Source organism: Antrostomus carolinensis, unplaced genomic scaffold, assembly GCF_000700745.2.
Source record: "Antrostomus carolinensis isolate BGI_N321 unplaced genomic scaffold, ASM70074v2 scaffold1732, whole genome shotgun sequence".
Lineage (NCBI taxonomy): Eukaryota > Metazoa > Chordata > Aves > Caprimulgiformes > Caprimulgidae > Antrostomus > Antrostomus carolinensis.
This window is the reverse complement of record NW_010299983.1, coordinates 1-20,999: the sequence shown is the minus strand read 5'-3', so window position 1 is coordinate 20,999 and position 20,999 is coordinate 1. Positions and strand designations below refer to the sequence as shown.

General features: G+C 39.5%; 1 protein-coding gene across 1 annotated transcript; it reads left to right on the top strand.

Annotated features, from left to right (window-relative positions):
* The first annotated feature begins 471 nt into the window (after positions 1–471).
* PRKAA1 (protein kinase AMP-activated catalytic subunit alpha 1) lies at positions 472–17,608 on the top strand. Its single transcript, XM_029083739.1, has 8 exons — positions 472–608; positions 4,240–4,333; positions 6,039–6,183; positions 8,010–8,097; positions 9,008–9,232; positions 13,637–14,123; positions 14,496–14,622; positions 17,124–17,608. The coding sequence occupies exons 2-8, from the start codon at positions 4,274–4,276 to the stop codon at positions 17,366–17,368; spliced, it is 1,377 nt and encodes a 458-aa protein (XP_028939572.1). The 5' UTR covers positions 472–608; positions 4,240–4,273; the 3' UTR covers positions 17,369–17,608.
* The last annotated feature ends 3,391 nt before the right edge of the window (positions 17,609–20,999 follow it).

Here is a 20,999-nt window from a genome sequence, read left to right as displayed (position 1 = left end):
AATAGCAGTGATTTCTTTAGTAAGGGCTATCCTTCCAGATGATGTAGAAAAGCTGCAGAAGAACGTGTCTCAGTGGGTTACCAAGTGAGCCAGAAGCTTGGAGTGACTTACACAGGGAGAAAAAATGGTTTCCCTAATTAGCAAGAATGGCAGTATTTTGGGATATGCTTTGTTTGTTTGCAGTAGGGCAAAAACATAGTCCTGCTGCAAGACTTGTGAGGATTAGGTTTGAAGTTTTTCTTGCCTATCTCATCTTCTAATGACAGAATTGTGGGAGAAATTGGAGTAGGGCAGAAGTAATGAGGTGCCATCAGATTTTCAACCTCCTCAAAGATAATAGGGGGATGTGAAATGCTAACATCTTAACTTATCCATATCAACTGTATTCATATTTCAGAAAAATATAAGTTAATGCCTTTACACAGCAATTGAAAACCTTGACTAAATACTTTGTTTTTCGTTGCAGTTGGCAAACATGAGTTAACTGGGCATAAAGTTGCAGTGAAGATCCTGAATCGACAGAAGATTCGCAGCCTCGACGTTGTAGGAAAAATCCGCAGGGAGATTCAGAACCTCAAACTCTTCAGGCATCCTCATATAATTAAGCTGTAAGTTTTGCTTGCTATAATAAAAACTATTTAAGCATTAGTCTTTTTTGCTGTCACTGATCTGAAGCATATTTCAAGGGCAGTATTACTAATAGTATCTTGTCAGGAAACTAACCAGCTTTCAAGTGTGCAACCCTTTTCAGTGTCCTCTGTTACGTGTTTTTACAAAACTTATCTGCAGACTGGAGAGCTGCCATTAGATCTTTGCTTACAGAATCTTTGGCCAGGTATATAAGTGATAATGGCATGAGAGAGAATTCTAGTAGCATCCTTCTCTGATTTTTGCTGCTACTTCAGTTTTCTTTTTTTTTTTTTTTTTCTTATATTTGATCTTTTTTTTTCTGCTTAGAAACTGTGTTATTAAGAAGATTGTAAAAGGCATTTCTATAGTACATTCATTGTGTTTTCTTTACTTGAAATATGTTTTAGTGATGTGCTGGTCAATGATGTATGGTTTTCCAATATAGATGGTGCTCTGAGAGATTTTCCTGAATTAAGAACGTGCAGTTTGTTAAATGTCACTGATATTTCAGAATCCTTCAGTATAGCTGCTACCACTTGTCTAAAAGTGTTATTTACAGTATGACTGTTTACATCTGTTAGTTGATCAATAGTTCATCAGTGGATTTCAGAGTACAATTACTTTTGTCCCAGAGTAGACCCCTCATGTCTGTTCTGAGGAAATAAGTTATAAATCCCACTGGGGTTTTTGACTCTTTTTTTTCCTATAAAGTTAACCTACACTTTCAGAGTGTGGGTGACCTTCACTGTCTTCGTCATGGTATTGGTGTTAGTTTTGTTTTTTTTTTATTGGCAGTCTTGTCTTAAGACCCTGCTACCACTGACACATGCCATCCCTCTACACTCCCTTTAATTTGGCAACAGCTCTTACACTGAAGCTAAATCGGATGGTGTGAGATCAACTCACTAGCTTCTTCAGTGGGTTAGTTTTAAAAAGACTGTTTGAACTAACTTGTCTGTCTGCAGAATTGCAAGTGCTGACAGTTAGAGTTCATGAATGAGTCCAAAGGACATACCTGTAGCCAAAACAAACCAGGAAGTGTCAGTGTACCAACACTGATATGGGACTGGGACAGGAATGTGTACTTCTGGTGCTGCTAAACTGTTAAGTCAGCTTAACATGTTTCAGATCACAATGTCTTTCTCGTGGATTTATGGGGAGGAGTTTTTCTCCTGCATGTGGTGAGAAGAGACAAGATGTAGGAGATCACAGAATCACAGAACGGTAGGGGTTGGAAGGGACCTCTGGAGATCATCTAGTCCAACCCCCCCCACCAAAGCAGGATCACCTAGAGCAAGTTGCACAAGACTGCATCCAGGTGGGTTTTGAACATCTCCAGAGAAGGAGACTCCACAGCCTCTCTGGGCAGCCTGTCCCAGGGCTCTGGCACCCTCACAGGAAAGAAGTTTTTCCCTCACGTTGAAGCAGAACCTCCTGTGTTCCAGTTTGTGTCCCTTGTCCTGTCACTGGCCATCACTGAAGAGTCTGGCCCCATCCCCTTGACACCTGCCCTTTAGATCTTTATAAACGTTGATAAGGTCCCCTCTCAGTCTTCTCTTCTCCAGGCTAAACAGATCCAGCTCTCTGTCTTTCCTTGTAAGAAAGATGCTCCAGGCCCTTCATCATCTCTGTGGCCTCCATTGATCTCTCTCCAGAAGATCCCCGTCCCTCTTGAACTGGGGAGCCCAGAACTGGACACAGTACTCCAGATGTGGCCTCACCAGGGCAGAGTAGAGGGAGAGGAGAACCTCTCTTGACGTGCTGGTCACACTCTTCTTAATGTGCCCCAGGATATCACTTGCTTTCTTTGCCACAAGGACACATTGTTGAACAATGGGTGGATCTCCAACTTGTCAGTTGGTCAGCCTGCATTTCTAAAGCAGAAGGATTATTAGTCTGTGTGTAAATAGCATTTGAGATACAACTGATACTGTTGTGCAAGTACTCTTGCTGGTAACTTAGGATCATGCTGCTTGTGCCATTAGGACCTGGACTGGGGAACTGCTGGATAATAGCTCAGGATATTTGGTATAAAGGTAAACAGATTTCTTCAGCTTACTATTACAAATTAGTCAATGTTTTGGAACATTGCTGTGCTTTATAACAAAATTCTTACCTGGCTGTAGCAGTATGTACAACTGAAAGACTGTCTCAATAAGATTTTCTTGCTATACCATGCTTTAAATAAAAACCTTTGGAGCATCTCTCATGGTTTTTGACCCGTAGTAATAGAATACATGCTGTTTTCCCACATGAAATTGCCTGTTTTTGCATTCTAGTCATGTACTGTGTGTGGTTTGATAACCTTATTTATATTACAAATATGTAACTATTCTACTGTCTTCTTTTCCATAACCAGAAAAATGAGCTGACTATAGAGAAGCAGGGCTGTAAGTTTTGGATTAAAAGGATTAAAATACTATTTCTGTAGTAGTGTCTTAGCCATGGCTTCAGAATGTTGTTGATGTTTAAGTACATGAGGTACTTTCAGACAAGGTGTTGGAGGGAAAATTGGTAAAGGTAATGCACCTTGGACTGTAAGATTTCAGGTAAAACTGACTTTGAAGATCTCATGTTGACAACTGCCTTGGAAGAGTATCAAGGTTATTGAAATGTTACTCTGTAATGCTAAACTGTTAAAATATGCACACACATACATTCACCTGGGTAGTCTGATCTCATTGCTGTTCATGTAGTTCAAGAACAGCTTGTCTCAGTAAGCTGAAGCACATCTGTTTTCCCCTTTGTCTTGGAATCAGCATTTTGAAGAATGTTGCAGTTCTGTAGTGCATGTGTGAATTCAGTTATTTATTACAGTTCAGGTATTTGCATGCTTAAGTGTAGTACCTTGAAATACTTATTTTCATCCAGTTGCTACCTCCTGTCTTCTCTATAATATCTGAATTTTGGCTGAAGTGCTATCAGTGTTCATTTTCTTGTTGCACTCAGAATTGATTACTTCTGACTGCCATAAGGGGAAAAAATAAACAACTCTTCAATAGGGAGTTTGTCCATAAAATCCAAAACTTCAGAGTTGTTTTTTGAAACCTAGTTGAAGTAGAATGATAAAAATATAATAGCAAGGATGTCAATACTCTTAAATACAAAGAGATATAAATTTGTCATTAGTAAAAGATAATGATTTTTAAAAGCAGTTTTTTTTCTGGTCTTGAAGTACGCTTTTCATTTATGGCAATTCATTTAAGTCAGTTTTTTTGCATGTTAAGGTTGAAAAGTGTGTATTTTTGAGACACTAGCAAAGTCCTTTTGAATTCCTTCCTCACTGCACCAAGCTGTCTGTCAGGCAGCACTGTGAATAGTTTCATAGAAATTATTTGGTCTAAGCTTAGTCTTCTGAAAGTGCAAAGACTGATATTCCTGGTGGGGATTATAAATGTCCTCCTAGTCTTGGCAATGATGTGAAACATCATACAGTGAAACAAAAGAAAATAGTTTCTGAAAAATACTGTCATTCCAGTAGGTGTAAATTGGGCGATAAATATTTTAAAGTGCACTTTTATCTGACTCTTTGCACAATTTTGTTTTTAACTAAATGTAACTAGAATCTTTTACTGAGTGCATAGACTAACAGATGCCTTCTCTTCTCAGGTACCAGGTCATCAGTACACCAACTGACATTTTCATGGTGATGGAATACGTGTCAGGAGGAGAACTGTTTGATTATATCTGTAAAAATGGAAGGGTAAGTAGTCCAGCTCTACAAATCAGTGACTTGCATTCTGTTACTGCTTTTGCAGCATTCCCATGTCACCCAGAACTGAGAGGACAGACAGGTTCTTTTTGGAGATCCTTGTCAGAACGATATAATAAAAGCTTTATTTTCTTAAGAGGATATTATGATTAGTGTAGCACATAATTTATTATTAGAGTGGCACAGGATTTCTACCATCAGAATCAATGTAGTACAGTTTATAAGTAGCATAATACAGAATTTATAATACAACTTAACTTATGATTTCTAATCACCTAGACCCTCTGCAGATCAGGTCAAATCTTAATACATGGTTTTCTGTGTCAATATTACAATCACAGTCTAGACTCGAAAATCATCTGAAAAAATACGAGTCACTCACTCCGTCCTCGGAGGAAGCAGAGGACGGTGGAGATGTCTCTGGCCACTGAGGGGTCATGAGTGTCACTGTCCAGCAGCATTTCTGGTCCAGGTTCCCCACTCAGGACTTGTAACCATTTGATTTTATGAACAGTGCTCTGTGTGCTGTTAGGCTTCCCTGTTGTGTGCCAGGGTTATAACAGCACCTGGCTGTCTGCGTGCCTGGGGCCTTCAAGGTGGATAAGGAAGGGGGTAGTCAGCCGTCAGCCTGGTGCCCAGTAATCTTGAGGCTGGTAGGGAGGGGAAGAAGAAAGCTGTTTGGTTTGTCTGCTTGGATCACAGGATCTTCAGGGCCTGATAATGAGGGAAAAAGCACAAATACGTGACTCACTTGGTCACAGAATGGCTGCTTGCCTCGTACAATGGCGTTAGTTATGCTGAGCACATTGCCAGGGTTTGGGAACGGGGGATGCCAGTTGCATCTTGTTAAATGAAGGTTTGTTTTTGTAATCAGCGTTAATATTGCTGTTGGCACTTAAAATAGCTTTATGTCTACATCTTATTCTGAATGTAAAAATGCTTATAAGTTAACATGTTTCAGATCTTTATGTATGACTTTGTCATAGCATTTTTCCTCTCTTCTGATACTCATGTTAATTTACAAATTAGTGTGTACAAGCTGGATGGATATGTATCCAGCTGGAGCAGCTGAAAACTATTTCTTCCATCTAACCCATTATTGGGAAGCTACCATTGTGCCTTTATTACCCTCTCACATGAGCAGAATGATTTCTTTGAAAACTCTGAAGTCACTTTTGACAAACCATCTAGATAGCCGGGATACTGCTGACTTGGGTGAGAGCATGTCCATAAGAAATGACCAGCTAGGTCTGCTGTTTGGGGCTAGCTGCTAGTAGCATGAGTAGCATCTAAAATTTATCACTTCTGTGCTGTGTGTGAGCAACTTTTGTCAACTTAAATCCTATGTGCTGAAATGTCCAAGTTCATGGTTATTCCAGTTAAACAAACTTAATGTTTGGCTGCTAATGGGTAGAGTTACTGAGTATGTAACATTTGCCTAACCAATTTCAAAAGCATGACTGAGAAATTTCAGTGACTTTCTGATTTGGTGGGTATGTTTTGTTTTAGTTGTGTTAGAGCTGTGGTATAAAGAAAATTATGTAAGCTATGAAGCTTTCTGCTACAGGTTCTGATAATCTGCTGTATAAAGCGTCAAAACTTTAGGTCATGGGAAGATTGCTGTTTAATTCATATAAATGAAAAACAAGTTATGTTCCACTGTCTCATAATTGTTTAAAACCTTTGTCTGTCTTAGCTTGATGAGAAGGAAAGCAGACGTCTGTTCCAGCAGATCCTTTCTGGCGTGGATTACTGTCACAGGCATATGGTAGTACATAGAGATCTGAAGCCTGAAAATGTGCTTCTTGATGCCCACATGAATGCCAAGATAGCGGACTTTGGTAAGCATTGCTGTTTTATACCTGATTGCATTTCTGGTCTTATTTGGATCCTGTTTATTACTCTGGGAAATACTTAATAAAATATATACTTGAATATCGTAGTGGTGGAACACAATACAGGAATCTGAAGAGAACAGATGTAGAAGAGAATTATATTCTTGCAAGTGTGTAGGACTTGTTTTCCTCTCAAGCTTTATTTTCAGGTATTTGATGTGACTGGGTGAAGTTGTGAACTGACTTGTTTGGTTTTGCTTAACAGTGATTTCTCTGAAATGCTAAATTGTTTTAGTTCCTGAACTTTTCACTTCAAAAATCACTCCTGTGTCTTGTTTCACCATCTGTAAAATGTTGATACCTAGTCCTCTTGGAACTACAGTGCAAGGGAAGTTCATCATGTTTAAGCAGCACATTGCTCTAGTAAAATACACTACTCCTCCTATTAAACTACTCTAAATTCACTTTAAAAACTCTGAAGATATGACTGAAAAAATATAATTGAAGCATAAAAGGTAAAATAAAAACAGTTAATTTTGAAAATTCCGGTGCTTTTTGCTATGTACCTGACTAACTACTCAGAAAACTTAATTGTTTATGCTGTCTGTTCATGACACAGCTGCTGAGAGGACTGGCAGCTAGTTCTTGGAACTGCCTGATTCAGGAAACCTGACTATGTAAGCTTGACCATAGTAAGGTATCCATACTGCTATATCATCATGATATATCACTTGCAGACATAGTGAATAGTACCTGCCCTTGTAAAGCACTTTCAGGTCTCTGATGAAAGGCACTAGGTAAGGCTGAATATTCTAAGTATATTTTAAAAGTATGATGTTCAGGTGTATGGTCACTGGGAATTATAATGATTTCTGTTATGTAGAAAATGCTGGGGGTGAAATAGCTTACTTGGTGAAGAAATAAAGTGCAGTACCTTAGAAAAATATCTTCCTGTATCTTAAGTATCAGCAAAGCTGTAGTGCTCAGTTAATCATGACTAGTGTTTTAAACGAGAGCTTAATAAAAGCTTTTGTGTATTGGAATATGAAAGCTAATCAAAGTGTACTCTTTCATCTCCCTCCCCCCTATAAAAGGGAATAATTGCTTCTTGGAGACTGAGTTTTCTGGCTTATGGTAGTCTTGATCATTCAGCCTCCACTGAGGAAAATAGATGATATTTCTAGGTGGGTCTTTACTGATGTTAAACTATACTGAGGAGTGGTGAATCAAGGTGGCTTAGTTCTAAAGTACACTTTAATTACTAACAGAAGATCTAAAATCAAACTATTGAACTGTAGGGATTTGGGAACCAGCTGAGCAGTGCAGGTGTATAAATTGTGATGAAGTCATCTGTACTCCTCAGTTCCCTTATTCTATATGACTTCTTAAAGAATTTTAGGCAATTCTGAGGTAGAATCTTCCACTTCGGCATTGAGAAGCAAATGTGGTTTTTGAGACCCTTTCTTGTGAATGACCAAAACCTTATCTTGCTGTGCTGCTCCATCTCCCTTAGAGCCACTTTGTTCTCTATTGTGCCTGCATAATCCCAATTAAACTGGCTTCTGTCTTGCAATGAGTATATGTTCCCAAACACTCCTAGGTTGTGTGCAATAATGGATTGATGTTACTCAAATTTCTGGTAAACTAAGTGGAGGATTATGTGGCATGCTCATATAAAAATGTCAATAATTCCAAACAACTTTACTTCTTTACTGAGATAAGCTTGTTAACTTTGTGATTTGAATTAGTGCTTGAATTGCTCTAGGTGGCATATGCTGTGTGAAATCATTTTGTGCTCTGAATTTTTAGTAGTTACTCTTATACACTTTCAGGTCTATCAAATATGATGTCAGATGGAGAATTTTTAAGAACAAGCTGTGGTTCCCCTAACTATGCTGCACCAGAAGTAATTTCAGGAAGGTAGTTTCTTTTATATTGGATACATGTATGCATGTACTTCAGTCATTTTGCTGCTTGATTCTAAAGGCTACAAAACTAGTGCAATTGACAAGTGTAATGCTGAGAAACTGTGGGCTGAACTTTTAATTGTCATGGTAATTTTTCATGAGTATATAAGGCTTCTATGAACTAGCTTTCAGTGTTCCTGTAAGGTAAAGATCATGTCTGATGCCCCAAATGCAGTGTGTACAGTGTGCCCGAACTGGTTTAAAAAACTCACTTACAGCTCACATCTTGTAAGCAGAGGTGTGTATAGGATCACAGGCAAAGTCTCCTGTGCAGTTGGGTGACAGTGAAGTATCTGCTGTAGAGTAGATGCTCAGTCTGAAGGTAATGTCCCCTTTTTTGAACTCAGTGACAGTAAAATCCGCTGCCTTCAGTAGCCCACCCTAGTGGTGTCTGTTGCTGACTGGAGGAAAAATGTCTTGTTTTATTCAGGCAGTAGCACACAATACACGACAAATTCTGCTATATGGGCTTGTCTTAAACTTTTCAGCCTCACAGATTTGGAGGATAGATGGCTTTGCACAGATTCTGGTAAAACAGTGATAACAATGTATAATGTGGGCTTTCTTAGTTGTAGGTGCGTTATTTCAGTTTCTCACTGTTGTAAATAGCATTTGTGGATTATTGTTACACAGTAGAGAGGAAAACTACATACTTGTGCCATGTCATATATTTGAAGGGGAATGATGCTAAAACTGAAGGGAGGCATGGGACAGAACTGAAATGGTATAGTACTTGCAGATTATTTGTCCCAAATTCGTGCACATTTAATTACTATGATACAGTGTAAGAAAGTGGAGAGAAAAAAAAAAAAAACTATTTAAATGTATTAAATACAAATCACTAATAGTTAACTTTTTCCCAGATTATATGCAGGTCCAGAAGTAGATATTTGGAGCAGTGGGGTTATTCTCTACGCTTTGTTGTGTGGAACCCTTCCGTTTGATGATGATCACGTGCCAACCCTGTTTAAGAAGATATGTGATGGTATCTTTTATACCCCTCAGTACCTGAATCCATCCGTAATTACTCTTTTGAAGCACATGCTGCAAGTGGATCCAATGAAGAGAGCAACAATCAGAGATATTAGGTAAAACACTAACTGATGTCTGGTCACAGGATGCTGGCATTATAATCTCCATGCAAAAACACAGAACAAAGAAATAATTCCTACAGCTTGTCCATGTTTTATAGATTGAGATGAAAAATTGAGTTTCTGGTGATTTGGCTTTAGCTCTAATGGTTCTGGTCTTCAGTGGCCAATGAAGTATCTGTTGGAGGTCACAGTAAAACAAATTATATACATTACATACAGAAATTCTGAGAAACTGTAGGTTTAAGACTGCTGCTGAAAAGCTGTTTACCTGCAGAATGGTTTGCAAAAATTACACTGTATTGATTTCACTGGGGAGGGAAAAAAAGTCTTTGCTTTTAAGAACCACTATTCTCTACTGTAAATGTCTGAAGGAAAGTTACGGCTCTTTAATCTGATAAATACTTCTTTTATTCATATTTCTTCAGACTCTGAAAAGTCATCTCTTAAAACTGAATATTCCACATGCAAGATAGCACTTTCTGTCTTCAAAACCCTGGCATGAATTTGTGTATGAGTGGCAATTACTGTATGGAATACTGATGAGTTAATGCTTGTAGGTACAGATAGTTATTATGGGCTCCAGGTTCCAGGAGGAGATTCTGGAGAAGGTGAATCTTTGACAAGTATGCAGTGAGTCGAACTTAAAAAAAATTGGTAGCTGATACAGCTGTGCTTCATGTAGCAGCTTAGTTGGGATTTCGTTTCCTTTGTAAAAAGCTCTAAGGAGAGAGCTCTGATATACTACCTGGTGAAAGTGCTTCCTCTTAGGGTTGGAAGTTAGGAAGTTGGCAATGTTCATGTTCTTTAAGTGGAACAAAAAATGTGGTGCACTTACCCCTTGCTACTTTATTACAATGGGGAGGACTTTCTTGCAGAAATCAAAGCACTGTGAGAACTAAGCATTGGAAAACTTGAGTGGATGGGAACTTTGCTTATCTAAGTCCAGAAGAGAAGTGATGTGAAAAAGATGTTGAAAAATGTCGCTTACAGGGCATGGACAGATTTTAAATCCTAAACAGTTGTCATAAGACATGTCACCTCACAGTTTTAAGGACAAACTGAGTTTAATTGAATACCTTAATTATTCTAGGGGAGTATGTGTGTGTGCAAGGGGAGACGCCTGCTGCGGTGAATAGTAACAAAATATTCTTCCGGGTTCAGTTATCCAGCTAGGGCTGTGTTTTGTAGTGGTACAGGAAAAGCTTTTTCTGCTTCCAAATTAACTAGCTGCTTCTAATGAAGGTGCATTTTGCTCAGTACATTTGTGCCGAGACATGTTCTCAGGATCACACTGACTAGAGCTTGGTTCATTGTACTGGTTTTTAGCTGGGATAGAGTTAAATTTATTCGCAGTAGTTTGTATCGGGCTGTGTTTGGATTTGTGCTGAAAATAGTGTTGATAACACACAGATGTTTTAGTTATTGCTGAACAGCGCATGCACAGTGCCAAGCAAGGCCTTTTCTGCTCCTTGCACCACCCTGCCAGTGAGTAGGTTGGAGATGCACAGAAAGTTGGGAGGGGATGCAGCTGGGACAGCTGACATACTCCAGATCATGTGGCATCATCTCAGCAGTAAAACTTGGATGGAGGTTGGCAGGCGGGAAGCTGCTTGGGGCTTGACTGGGCATCGTTCAGTTGGTGGTGAACAATTGTTTTTATTTACATCACTCATTTTTCTTGTGTTTTATTTTCCTCTCTGTTTTTTTTTTTTCTTTTCCTTACAATTTAAAACCCAAATTCTTTCTAGTTATTTAACTCTTTTTCAATCTCAACCCATAAGTTTCTTTTACACTTCTACTCATCTGATTCTCCTTCCTGCATCCCACTGGCAGGGAGGGAGTGTGATGCTTAGTTGCTGGCTGGGGTTAAACTGGGACAGTCCTTTTTGGCGCCCAGTCTGGAGCTGGAAGGATTTGAGATGATAACAGATTTAACCAGGGTGTATTAGATGGAATTGTTAATTATTATATTAACAGTTAACAGTTGCTGATCATGATGCTGATTTACCTGTTCATGCTGTTAGTTCATCTGATCTGTGCCATGTTGCCTATTTTGCTGTACGTGTTAAGGACTGGTTTTGGGATTTGCAGTTTGCTGTGCTCTGTAGGGCTTAGTGATGTTTTGCTTGGGAGATTTATTATTAAAATACTGGCCTTGAGCTTAATCTGGTATTTGGGCTCTGTAGTGAAGCTCTTAGTGTACTTCAGGAACCATCTCTTGGAGACAATTAACAATTATACTTCTTTGTCTGAGAGGTTTCTTGTGTGGAAGAAATATAGAATGGCACCTTCACTGCCACCTTCTGTGATGTTTTCTGCCTTGCTAAAATAACTCTTCAGTATCTTGAACATCCTTGGGTAATCAAATTACTTCTACTGGTATTTCTTAGGAATATTGTTTTGGCTTTTTCTAAGGTTAACAAGCTGTTTAGGAATATCAGTCAGACCCCATGTCAATGTGGTTATAGGTGGTAAGGCATGTGAGAGGGTATCTAGAAAGCTTGTCACCTCTAATGGTCTGGGTCTTCATCCCTAAAAACTGAGGGATCCTGATGAGGTGATAGAATGTTTGGTAAAAAAAGATGCCCTGGCTGTTCCAGAGACACAAGTTACTGCACTGTGCTGGGGCCTGGCCTGCATCTACTGATCGCTGCTCAATGCTATTCAGCACCCTCAAGGAGAAGAGAGGGTCTCTGGATCTGAAAACATACCAACAGCGTGGCTAAGCCAGACTCTGCCTTCAACTGTATCAGTTACCCCTATAATTAAAAAGAAACAATTGAAGGAGAAGGCAACTCAGTAAGGGATGAAGAAGCTTTTCCTGAGAGGGAGGAGGAGAGAGAATCAGAAGAGGCAGCCTGTTCTGCAGCACAGCAGTCACAAGAACAGGAGGGGGATGGGAATGAAATAATAAATGGGATGGAAACCATGTGATTGCTATCCCTAAGTGAGCTACAAGATATGCAAAAAGATTTCAGCTGTCAACCCAACAATCACATCTGTAGCTGGTGACTTCAGTGCTGGTACATTGGGGCCAATAGTCAGGAATTGGAGGGTAAGGAAGCCTGGCAGCTGAGGTCCCTTGTTAGGGATATGGCTATTGACCAGGGTATTGTAAAAGGGGCAGGAGTCCTTCTGTTGAGTATGAAGGACAGATATCTCTTCAAGGAAGATCTTGCAAATTCCCTAAGCAGATGGACTGCCACTGAGAGAGGTATCCAGCATCTGAAGAAATTAGCTGTGGTGGAGGTGATCTGTAGCAACCTGGATGACAACCAGGTATCCAAAGACCTGAATGAAATCTGGTGCACGTGGTCCATATGGCAAAAGTTTTTATGAAGTCCACCGATGTCATACGCCAACAACCTGGTCATGAGCTGGACGGACATGGAGGCACCAGCTGTGGATGGATTGGCCAGCCAACTTGGAGAATTTGAAGGAATCCCTTCCTCCCTATGGGTCTGTGTCTCAGCTGGGGAGAAACGTAGAAGTTCCTTTCTTGCTTCTACCCTTCTGATTCTCCCCCGTGGCCCCACCAGGGGGAAGAGAGCGGGTGGCTGTGTGGTGCGTAGTTGCTGAACAGGGTTACATTATGGCATCTATATAATTGCTCTTAAATCTGTAGCAAGACGTTATGCCATAGGCTAGAATACTTGCAAAATTAATGTCATACCACACCCTTTGGCTAGTTAAGCAGCTTATTCTAGGCATACAAGACAGTCTTATTTTCTCCACATGATTGAGCAACATATGTATTTGGTTCCTTCTGTACCTTTCCTTTTCCCTCTTATGAATACTAGCCCATGGGTACATTAGTAAAGAGGTACTGATTGGCAATTCTATAGTTTCCCTCAACTCTTTTAAGTCTTGAAGAGATGACTGGGGGTGTTCTGAATGAAAAAAACTATTAGTAGCTTGTTTGGGATGGGGAGCAGGTGACTTTAATGTTCAAAAATCTGTGTCCAAACATCGACCAAGAAATAATTTAGCATCAGCGTTTTTAGTTTTGTTATGTATTGTTACGGACAACTCAAGTGGGTGTAGTATAAGAATATCAGTTGAAAATATCTCAAAAATAACATAGTGGCAGTTAAAAATACACCATTTATAGAAAAAAGGTGGTTGAGTTATACAAAGATAGTTTGGGAGCTCAGTGGAAACTCTTACAGGAAAGAGGGTTTTTTTTCCAGTCTCCTGCAAAATGTCTATCAAAATCTTGTGAAGGAGAAGATTGCTTTCTATTATGTACTGCTTCATTGTGCTGCACAGAAGGGGACTTGGGCTGACAACTGTGATTCTTTTTATAAAGACTAAAATTAATTTTATTTTTTAAATAATTTAACATTAAAAAGGTTTGCTTAACATGCATATACTCAGACTGTTTATTTTTAAATCTAGGGAACATGAATGGTTTAAGCAAGACCTTCCCAAATACTTGTTTCCTGAAGACCCTTCCTACAGCTCTACCATGATTGATGATGAAGCCTTAAAAGAAGTGTGTGAGAAGTTTGAATGCACTGAAGAGGAAGTGCTAAGTTGTCTGTACAGCCGAAATCATCAAGACCCTTTAGCAGTTGCTTATCACCTCATTATAGATAATAGAAGAATAATGAATGAGGCCAAAGACTTCTACTTGGCTACAAGCCCACCCGATTCGTTTCTTGATGATCACCATCTGTCTCGCCCTCACCCTGAAAGAGTGCCATTTTTAGTAGCTGAAGCACCACGTCCTCGCCATACTCTTGATGAGCTGAATCCACAGAAGTCAAAACACCAAGGTGTAAGAAGGGCTAAATGGCACTTGGGAATACGGAGCCAGAGTCGGCCAAATGATATCATGGCTGAAGTTTGTCGAGCAATTAAACAACTAGATTATGAATGGAAGGTAAAAGAATACATACAACAGATGAGAAAATTTTTGTTTAAGCTGTGTAATTACATAGGCTGGAAGTCTGAAACTACATTCTCCTGTGCTGGAAAATAATCTTGTGTGCCTGTGCTTACTGCTTGTGCTTGCTGAGCAGGAAGCGTTTTGGGGAAGGCCATTCATGCTGGCAGGGGAAAAAAGTCTTGCTAGCTTGTTTAACTTTTCTGTTGGGGTTGTAGAATGTTTTTCTGTTGGCTAAAATAACAAAACACAAAACTCCAACAGGTAAGCCTGAAGTCACTTACTACCAGGGAGTTGAACTGACAAAAACAATATTCAGTGCTTCTAAAACCGTTCTGGTAACTAACTCGAATCCTTTTTTTGTACTAGGTGGTAAATCCGTACTATCTGCGTGTTCGAAGGAAGAATCCAGTAACAAGTGCATATTCCAAAATGAGTCTACAGCTGTATCAGGTGGACAGCAGGACATACTTATTGGACTTCCGTAGCATTGATGGTATGTAAAGACTTACTTATATGTTAATGGAATTATAGGGGAGATAATTCTAAATGCAACCATGTATTAATTTACTTGTTTAGAATTGAAGTGTCACCCTTTATTAGTTTAAGCTGATCTAGATCTATATTAGTGTTTCTTTGCTCCTTCCTGATCCAGTGTTCAGACATTTAGCTCCTTCATCCCTTAAATAATAGCTTTTTAGCTCCTGAACTCCTCCATTTTATGTCTGCACCAGCACTAATACTGCTAAGTGCAAAAGGGCACAAAGCTGTGAGAGGTGAGATTTGGATCAACCTAAACTGCCTTTGGAGCCTTACCCCCAAGTTTAAATATTAATTTAGATCTCAGGTAAGCATGTGAATAACACTTCCTAGTGAAGATAAAGTTTGGCATCACACCAGTGCTCTGGCTGTTGCTGAGCAGTACTTGCATAGTATCTAGTCTGCCTTTTTGCCTGCTCTGTTGCACCCAGTGAGTAGGCCAGGGGGGCAAGAAGTTGGGAGGGGACACAACGTGGAGAGTTGAGTCAGATTGACAAAGGGGTATTCCATGCCATAGCAAATAAACTGAGGGAATGGGGGTTTGGGGAAAGTGCAACTGTCTGAGTATCAGTCTGCTTTGGAGAGGTGGTGAGTGGTTGCCTTTGCATCACTCTTTTTTTTTTTTTTATTTTTTTCCTATATTAAACTGTTTAATAGATTTTCTCACTTTGCCCTTCCCATTCTCTTCCTCCTTGCACCAAGGTATTAGCTGCCAGGCAGAGTCAACCCACTAGTGCTAGTAGCAGACAAAATCTGAGTTGTGAGTTGTATGCTTGCAGTAACTGAAATCTTGAAAGCAGTTGGCCTAGCCCATATAAAGATCTGTTTTATAGAGAGACAGTAACACAGCATACAAATGGCCGTTGGATACCTTCCTGAAAATGTATGGAGTTAACAGACTGGCCACAATGCTTGTTTATGGGCATAAGCAGACTAAGGCAGAATTACCTACAGCCAATGGTGTAGGTCATGCTCCTAAGGGAAAACGTGTGGCATGGAAAAATATTTACTGGAGTGTGGTTGCATCACAGTATAGGGTGGCTCAGGCTGTGTCTCATGACAGTTTAATCTGATCTGATTTGGCAGTGCAGTTCTTGCTTCCCTCCTTCTGACAATACAGGTGCTTGCTTAAATGAAGTGGTGCTTGATGCAGGGGACTAATCTATTTTCCTGTACTTACCTAGGGCAGTATAAGCCAAAGGCCCTCCCTGTTGGAGCCCTGCAGCTTAGAGGGGGTAGCCTGCTGCAGTCCTGGCTTCCACTCTGGAGGAAATGCAACCCAAGGGCATGGATTTGCCATCTCTCTTCCAGTAGTGAAGCTGATGTGACTTTCTCTCTCTTACTAAACTGTAGTTTAAAGTAGCTTTGATGTGAAAAGGCAGTCTCTCCTGCATTCACTAATTTCGCCTGGAAATAACTTCTCTGGTGCCAGATGTGAGGGAAACTAATGTTCAGTATTTAAAGTAAGAACAGTATTTAAAGTAAGATACTTCAGCAGAACATTATCTTTAGTACGAGGAGGAAGTACTTCCATCTTAGAAGTAATCTTGAGCTGCTGCAGCCCAAATATACAACATCCTTAAGGGCAAAAACTTCCCAAACTGAAGGATAAATTAATGTAGATGCTAGCAATTAATGTATTAATGAATTATAATAAAAATACAAATAATAACAAAGTATAACCGAATGTAAAGAAAGCAAAAATAAAGTAGATGCTAGCGAAAAGCATCTACAAAATGTTTGAACTGTTACTGGACTTAGATGCTATCCTATTTTTGTTATAAGTTTAAGTAAACTAAATTGAACTCTTAGCTACTGAAATTAGTTTGTGAAAAATATGGCAAGTGCTAGTCTAAACTAGATCTAAATGGTTCTGGAGCACAGTTCAGAGCACAGGAATAATTTGCATAAGGACATTTGCTTCTGTGTTACTATATGTATATAGTAACACATATATGGTGACCTTATTAATGTTTATAAATGTGTAAAGAGTGAGTGTCATGAGGATGGAGCCAGGCTTTTCTCAGTGATGCCCAACGATAGGACAAGGGGCAATGGGTGTGAGCTGGAACACAGGAGGTTCCGCTTAAACTTGAGAAGAAACTTCTTTACAGTGAGGGTGACAGAGCACTGGGACAGGCTGCCCAGGGAGGTTGTGGAGTCTCCTTCTCTGGAGACATTCAAAACCCGCCTGGATGCCTTTCTATGTGATCTCATTTAGGTTCCTGCTCCGGCAGGAGGATTGGACTGGATGATCTTTCGAGGTCCCTTCCAATCCCTGACATTCTGTGATTCTGTGATATGTACAAGCTCTTATTTGGTATCAACAACACACAATTTGCAAAAGCTGTTTATGTATTAAGATATAAAAGTGTGAGAAAGGGAAGATGTTTGCTGTTCCTATAACTGATCTGATACTGACAACTAATTTTCCTCCTCTTTCCCCTTGTCCCCCAGATGAAATTACTGAAGCAAAGTCTGGGACTGCAACTCCACAGAGGTCAGGTTCTGTGAGCAACTATAGATCCTGTCAAAAAGATTCAGATGCTGATGCGCAAGGAAAATCTGCAGATGCATCCCTTACCTCATCAGTGAGCTCTTCGCTTGACTCTTCTACAGCTGACTTAACTCCAAGACCAGGGAGTCATACAATAGAATTTTTTGAGATGTGTGCAAATCTTATTAAAATACTTGCACAATAATTTTGAAGATAGGCTTGTTTCTTTTACAGCAATAAGCATGCCTAAATCATAGTCAGATGCTTCCAATTATAATCAAGTTAAATTACCTAAGGCGCTGAAAAAGTTAGCCACAGGATGCAATTTGCACAGGGATTTAAATGATTATGGGCAGTTAACGTGTATTACTTTGAAGCTGGAGTGAATTCTGATTGTCTGCTGTCCAATAGCATAATACAGGTACAGGAATCACATGCCGTTGGGGCAGTGTTCATAACATTTTACACTGAGTGCACATTAGGCTGCATATAACACTTAAGTTAGGTGGACCTTCTTGGTTTTTCCACTGGTAATAAGTAGATCTGATGCAGTATAAGTAAATGTACGCTTACTAGTTCAGTGACCTGAGTATGACTCGTTGATCACCATCTACAATTGTGCCTCAATTGGTCAGTACTATCAATATCTTCTAACAGTAATGTGTTAAAACTGCTGTGTTTATTCCCCCTTATTTGACAGTCAATGATAAAGAATAGTTAAATGCGTTACAATGTACTACTTCTAACAAATCATAAATTTTATTAGGTGCATGCAAATTCAACCAGTTGGAAATGCACGTAGGTTGCCCTGTAACGCACTAAGGGTGAAAGTCTGTGGGCTGCCAGTAGAACAATTGAGTCCACAACAGTGGTGAGAGACTTATTGCTGAGACTTGGCATGCCATGGGCTAAACCAGAACGCTGCTGGCTGCAGGAGAACTGTCAGCAAGCTCCTCATCTGTGCATATACCTTAGTGTGGTAGCAGCACAACAGCTCCTCACAGGCTGAGCATCCTTTTCCTTACAAACAGTTGCATGTAGTTAAGAGCACAGCCTCAGGGCTGTTGCATGCTATTCCAGAATCTGAAATTGACAGGTTTTTAAAATATGTGTTAATACTTTGATACAGCTGTTTATCACATGTTAACTTAGCATATAGTATATAGAATTCACTTTGCAGTCGAAACTACATATATAGGCTAGGTTTCCCTATGGCACCTTTATATCAAACTTTGCTATTTCAATTAATTGTGAAATTAAATAGTGCAGCTTTTCATTTGAACACTGAAAACTGATCATAACAACTTGAGTGCTAATATTCAAAAAGCTTTCAAAAGTAGATTGCAATTACCAGTACCATAAATCCTTCTGCACTTACGGTTTTTGCAATGTTTCGGGAAGAAAATTGAACATTCTGTGTTAAAATTGTAGCTAGTACTTGCACAAAAACATTCAGTCTCTTGTAAATTGGATATAATTAGCCAAAGTTCCATTTTCATCCAGCACCAACAGACAAAACCAGTAAACTGTATGCCATAAAATGTTTAGTTCTGCATTCAAAAATTAATGTTATCTTCAGAATAAATTTCATGACGTACTCAATTTCCAAGGTTTCTCTCCCAGTGAGAGAGTGGAAATCAAGGCATTACTACAAACAGTGAAACTTGGACTCTAAAAATTCATGGGGATTCTTGCCAATGACTGAGACTTCATCCACAGAAAACTGCTAGCTACAGATAGAAGAACAGCTTAATCCAGGCCAGAAATTCATCTGTTGCAAACATGTACAGAATCTGAAGAAACATAAAGCTGCTTTAAGCCCTGGAACTGCTGTAACTGTGTTCTGAACAAGGCAGTTGTGTGGTCTGTCTGGTACGTAGGTACGAGTTACAACTTCAGTTCTTTATCCTCAAGTGTCACACACGGTCCCTGTAATGCAAGGTTGTCTTACTGTATCTCAGAGTGGAAGATTTTCTTTAGATAAAGCTTCGGTTTTAAACTCCTGAGATTGAGATTTCAACATAAGGGACCAGCTGCAAATCCTATTTTTAAGTCCTGTTTTTAGTCTTGTAAGAGTTGGTTCTGATGTACTTAATAAATCAGTATGTTCATTTTTGTTACCCTTTTATTTTGAAATTGTTAAAAAATTGCACTTGTACAAATACAACAAACGCACAGGTTTCTTTAATTGTAGTAATTCCTCATCTAGAATTGGCTTGGGATCACTCTTGCATATGTTAAACTAAGTATTTATAAATGGTATCTGCTCCTACTTTGCAAACTTGTAATGCTGACCACAAATGCAAGGTGTTAAGGTGCAAATAGCTTTGAATTTTTATACACTTTTTTGGCCCTGATGTGCATTAAGACAACCATGTTTTTTACTTTGTCTTGGTATCTGGAGGTTAAAGTAAGTTTCTGGCAGAAGTGTACTATTTGTGTAGTTTTAAGTAAGGTAAATCTATTGGTATGATAAATCAGTTTTGATGGCCAAAAGTTTTCTGATTGAACTGAGATTTTTTTATATGGGATGGGGGAGGGAGAAAGAGGGACTGACAACCTAGTTGAACCCAGAGCAGTTGTCTGTTGTGTGACTTTCCTATGCTTTGTAGATCTTGCTGTTGAAACAGCTTTCTTCACATGTTCCTAGTGATTTTGCAGACCTTTTTGTAGCATCACACTAGTACCTGCCAATAGGCTGTGAAACATGACTTCACTGAGAAAGCTGCCAGGGTTGTAAGGAGGCAGCTTATGCAAACACACAAACTGATCACGTAGGTTACTCGCTGTTCCCAAGCTTGCTCCCATGGGAGCACATCGAATTACCTTGCCTTTGTATTGTACTTTTTTCACAAATGGGGATGAACCTGAGTGTGCATGTGAAATATAACTCACTCGGTAATGAATAAAAATTCATCTTGGTGGTGCAATATTTAAAAAAAAAAAAACCCAACCTTTCATGTTTGTCTTGATATGAGTGTTTAATACAAACTTGGAAATAAATTTTATTTTACCAGTTGATTACCATTGTAAGATATGAAGTCCTGTTCTTTAACAAAGATGTGCCTACTTCCTATGTTAATTTCTTTTGACAAAGCTGAATGGCAAAAATGCTTGTTTATAACTGTGTAACTTTTTAAACTTTCAAAACTTAAAACCAAGTAAACATGAAATACTGAACTACTTTGTTTGAAACGTGTTTGTTTGTGTGCTCTTTTCTAGTGTTGTGTACATTATACATTAACAAAGACTGTTAATTTCTTCTAAAAACATCAGTAATTATGATTTTAGAAAAGCAGCAACAGGACCACTAAACAAACTACTGCACAATTCCCAGCTAGGCAGGCTGGGCCACTAGCTGTGCTAGCATGGCCCTGGCTGATTCTTTTCCCTTAGATCCTGTATTTTCCCTTAGATCCTTTAAACCTTTTTGCTTCAAAAAGGAATTGTGATGGAACACTGAATACCCTTTGCAAGAGGGCGGATGCTCTGCCCTCTTGCATCTTCCACTCTGCTCTTTTCATGCACCCTGAATGGTTCTTTTGTCTTGGTATGTGCCTCTGTATAACTATGGAGCAACTTTAAATGCTGTAGCTTGTCATATTTTTCTTCCTTTTAGGGGAAACAACCCCTCACTTTCTGTAGTCCTCAGTACAGGAAAGACATGGACCCGTTGGGAGTTGGACCACAAAAATGATCAGAGAGCTGGGGCGCCTCTCCTATGAGGTCAGGCTGAGGGAGCTGGGGCTGTGCAGCCTGGAGATGAGAAGGTTCTGGGCAGACCTGGTTGCAGCCTTTCAGCAGCTGAAGGGGCCTGTAAGAAAGATGGGGACAGA

Bases quoted from the DNA above. Each gene is read 5' to 3' on its own strand.
- PRKAA1 (XM_029083739.1), top strand. From the start codon at position 4,274: ATGGTGATGGAATACGTGTCAGGAGGAGAACTGTTTGATTATATCTGT. The intron at 4,334-6,038 runs GTAAGTAGTCCA...TGTCTGTCTTAG, and splicing joins ATATCTGTAAAAATGGAAGG to CTTGATGAGAAGGAAAGCAG. The intron at 6,184-8,009 runs GTAAGCATTGCT...ATACACTTTCAG, and splicing joins TGCCAAGATAGCGGACTTTG to GTCTATCAAATATGATGTCA.